At 24.9% G+C, this 2,751-nt stretch overlaps 1 protein-coding gene across 1 annotated transcript in view; it reads left to right on the top strand.

The window, feature by feature from the left end:
• Positions 1–2,751, top strand: part of LOC123010707 (neuroendocrine convertase 2) — a 35,286-nt gene that overhangs the window by 19,867 nt on the left and 12,668 nt on the right. Inside the window, exons 4-6 of the mRNA XM_044407786.1 lie at positions 1,447–1,484; positions 1,540–1,616; positions 1,797–1,885. Coding sequence (XP_044263721.1) covers positions 1,447–1,484; positions 1,540–1,616; positions 1,797–1,885 — 204 coding nt within the window. The remainder of the gene's footprint in view (positions 1–1,446; positions 1,485–1,539; positions 1,617–1,796; positions 1,886–2,751) is intronic.

Consider the following 2,751-nt stretch of genomic DNA (forward strand, 5'->3'; position numbering starts at 1 on the left):
TCGTTTTTACTGTTTTGTGATATTATCAGATCAAAATATATTTGAATTTGATAATTTATCAAAAAACCTGCATTTTTTAATGCTCGACGCTGTTTACAAAAAAAAATTCAAAAAATTTGTAAATACATTTTTGTAAATTTATTTTAGATTTTTCGTAACATAAACCGACATTTTTTTATTTGATTGTAAAATTGAAACCAAACAAAACAAAAAACTTAAAAAATCCATTCTTGCTAAGAAATTACGTCAATGTGAATGATTTTTTTCAGAACTTAAAAAACCAAAAAAAAATTACCTAATTTTTTTTGATTTACCTAAAAATTTTTACCTCTTTTTTTTTAATTTATTTAAAAGTCCAAACTTTCTCATTATAACTATTGTAAAACTTGAAGTTTCAACGTTTATTTTTTTATATTATTCTACACTAAAAATTCCAATTTGACATTTTTTATTTTTCTCTCATTAAAAAAAACTATTGGATTTGAAAAAGTTTATTACCAAAAATTTTAAAAATGAAACAAAATTCCGATTTCTTAAATTTACGTTGCATTTTTTTAAATCACACAATCTACAAACAAATGACAATTTTGACGTTTGAATTGGACAGTCAGTGTTGCCAAATTAATATTTTACGGTATCCTTGATATAATTCAATGTTGCCAACACAAATTCACTATTTTTGGTGTTTTATTCATAGCTGTCACCTGTCGCAAATAAATGACAATTAAGTATAAAATTGTGACGTTTAAATTTGACAGTCAGTGTTGCCAAATTAAGATTTTATCATCAAATACATTTCTTAAAATTTATTTTTGGTTTTTCGTAACAATAATAGACATTTTTGGTTCTATTTCCGGTATATTTTTATTAACGTCTAAAAAGTATAAAACTTTTTCTTCGTGAAGGAAAAAGCTCAAAAAAAAGCAAAATTATAAATATATTTTTGTATTATTATAAAGTAAAGTTTTCACGCATTTTTCTAAACTTTCAAAACTTGTTATTTTATTTTATAATGACTTTAAATTTTTACATTTTTTTAAATTTTTGTTTTATTTAAAAAACCATCAGATTTTTATCTTAAAACTTCAAAAAACGAAACAAATCGATGAAAAAACAATTTTGAAAAATTTTATGATGAAAAATTTTATGTGAAAAAATATAGAAACAAAATTAAACCTAAGTTGCATTTTTTAAACCTTGCCAACTTGTGTATATCACAAATTACAAAAAAGTCCAGATTTTTACCAGGAAACAACTTTTAAACCTTTATTTTCAATTTTTTATCCTTATTTTTATGAAAATCTAAGCAAGATCACAATTTCGAATCCCCAATTATGCAAATTTGATTTAATTACTTTACATAACAGCTCAATAATCCCCGATTTAATCCGCTTACACAACACGATCTGTTATTTACTCCAATTTCACAAATCTGATATTTTTCAGGAGTCGATTACATGCACCCCGACCTGAAATACAATTACGTAAGTATAAATACCTGAATCAATCTGAAAAACCTGAAAAAAAATTTCATTATAGAACGCGAAAGCCAGTTACGACTTCAGCAGCAACGATCCGTTTCCTTATCCTCGATACACGGATGATTGGTTTAACAGGTGAGCTAGTTTCTTTTTTTTTCTAATGTTGGTAGTGACATAAAATCGATTTTGGATGAGGATGACAGGAACAGTAATGTGCACTTTGAGAGTGAACGAAAAATCATAGGGAAATATGTAAATTAGTGCCGTGGTTGGCACCACTGGGGAATCACTGAAAATGTGTTTTGTGTATTTCAGTCACGGAACGAGATGTGCCGGAGAAGTGGCAGCTGCGAGGGATAATGGCATTTGTGGGGTTGGGGTGGCTTATGACTCCAAAGTTGCAGGTTGGTAACATTGGAAAATAAATACCCCAACTGGGGTGGAATTCAATTTGATATTTTATAAGTTATAATTGTTTTCAACATTTCCACACTTAACATTTTAAAAATATTAAGTTTTTTAAAACTACTCAAACTAAAATTTTCGAATATTATATACAAGACTTTTTTATTTTGTTTTTGTGCTTCTTATTTTACATAATTTTACTTGTTGAAGACATAAAACTGACTATTTAAAAATATATAATATTTAAAAGATTTTGTTTTTTATGATGTGTAATAATTTTTCTTAACATTTTTTTCATTTCAAGATTTCCAAACTTGAGATCTTAAAGATTCTTGTGTTTTATGTTAGACTCATTTTTAAAATTTTAAAAATATTAAGTTTTTAAAGATATTGATACTTTTTTAACTAGAACTAGTTTTTTTTCAAAACTTTTTTTTAATTTTGTTTGTTTAAGATTCTTAAGCTTAAGATTTCAAAAATTTTTGCTTTTTAAAGAGACCTGAAATTATAAATTTTCTAGGTTTCTACATTTTTTTTTAACGAAAAAACTAAAAAATGCAAAATATGAAACTTTGGTTTCAAAGATTTGTGTTTCCACATTTGTACAGAACCGCATTCACCCTATATACATTACAGTTTTTTTTAACGCAATACTTAATATTTTAAAGATTGTATTTTTTTTTTAATTATCAATTTTTTATTTTTTTCCACACTTAAAATTTTATGAATACTGAAACTTGAATTTTCGAATACTATACAATACTTTTTAATTTATGCTTCTTAAGCTTAAGATTTTAGAAACTTTTCCTTTTTAAAGATACCTACGATATTTATTTTTTTTATGAAAAAAAAAAGCTTTTTAAAG

The sequence above is a fragment of the Tribolium madens genome, unplaced genomic scaffold (genome assembly GCF_015345945.1).
Source record: "Tribolium madens isolate multiple individuals breed KSU strain unplaced genomic scaffold, Tmad_KSU_1.1 Scaffold_91;HRSCAF=231;Tcas5.2_LG7, whole genome shotgun sequence".
Classification (NCBI taxonomy): domain Eukaryota; kingdom Metazoa; phylum Arthropoda; class Insecta; order Coleoptera; family Tenebrionidae; genus Tribolium; species Tribolium madens.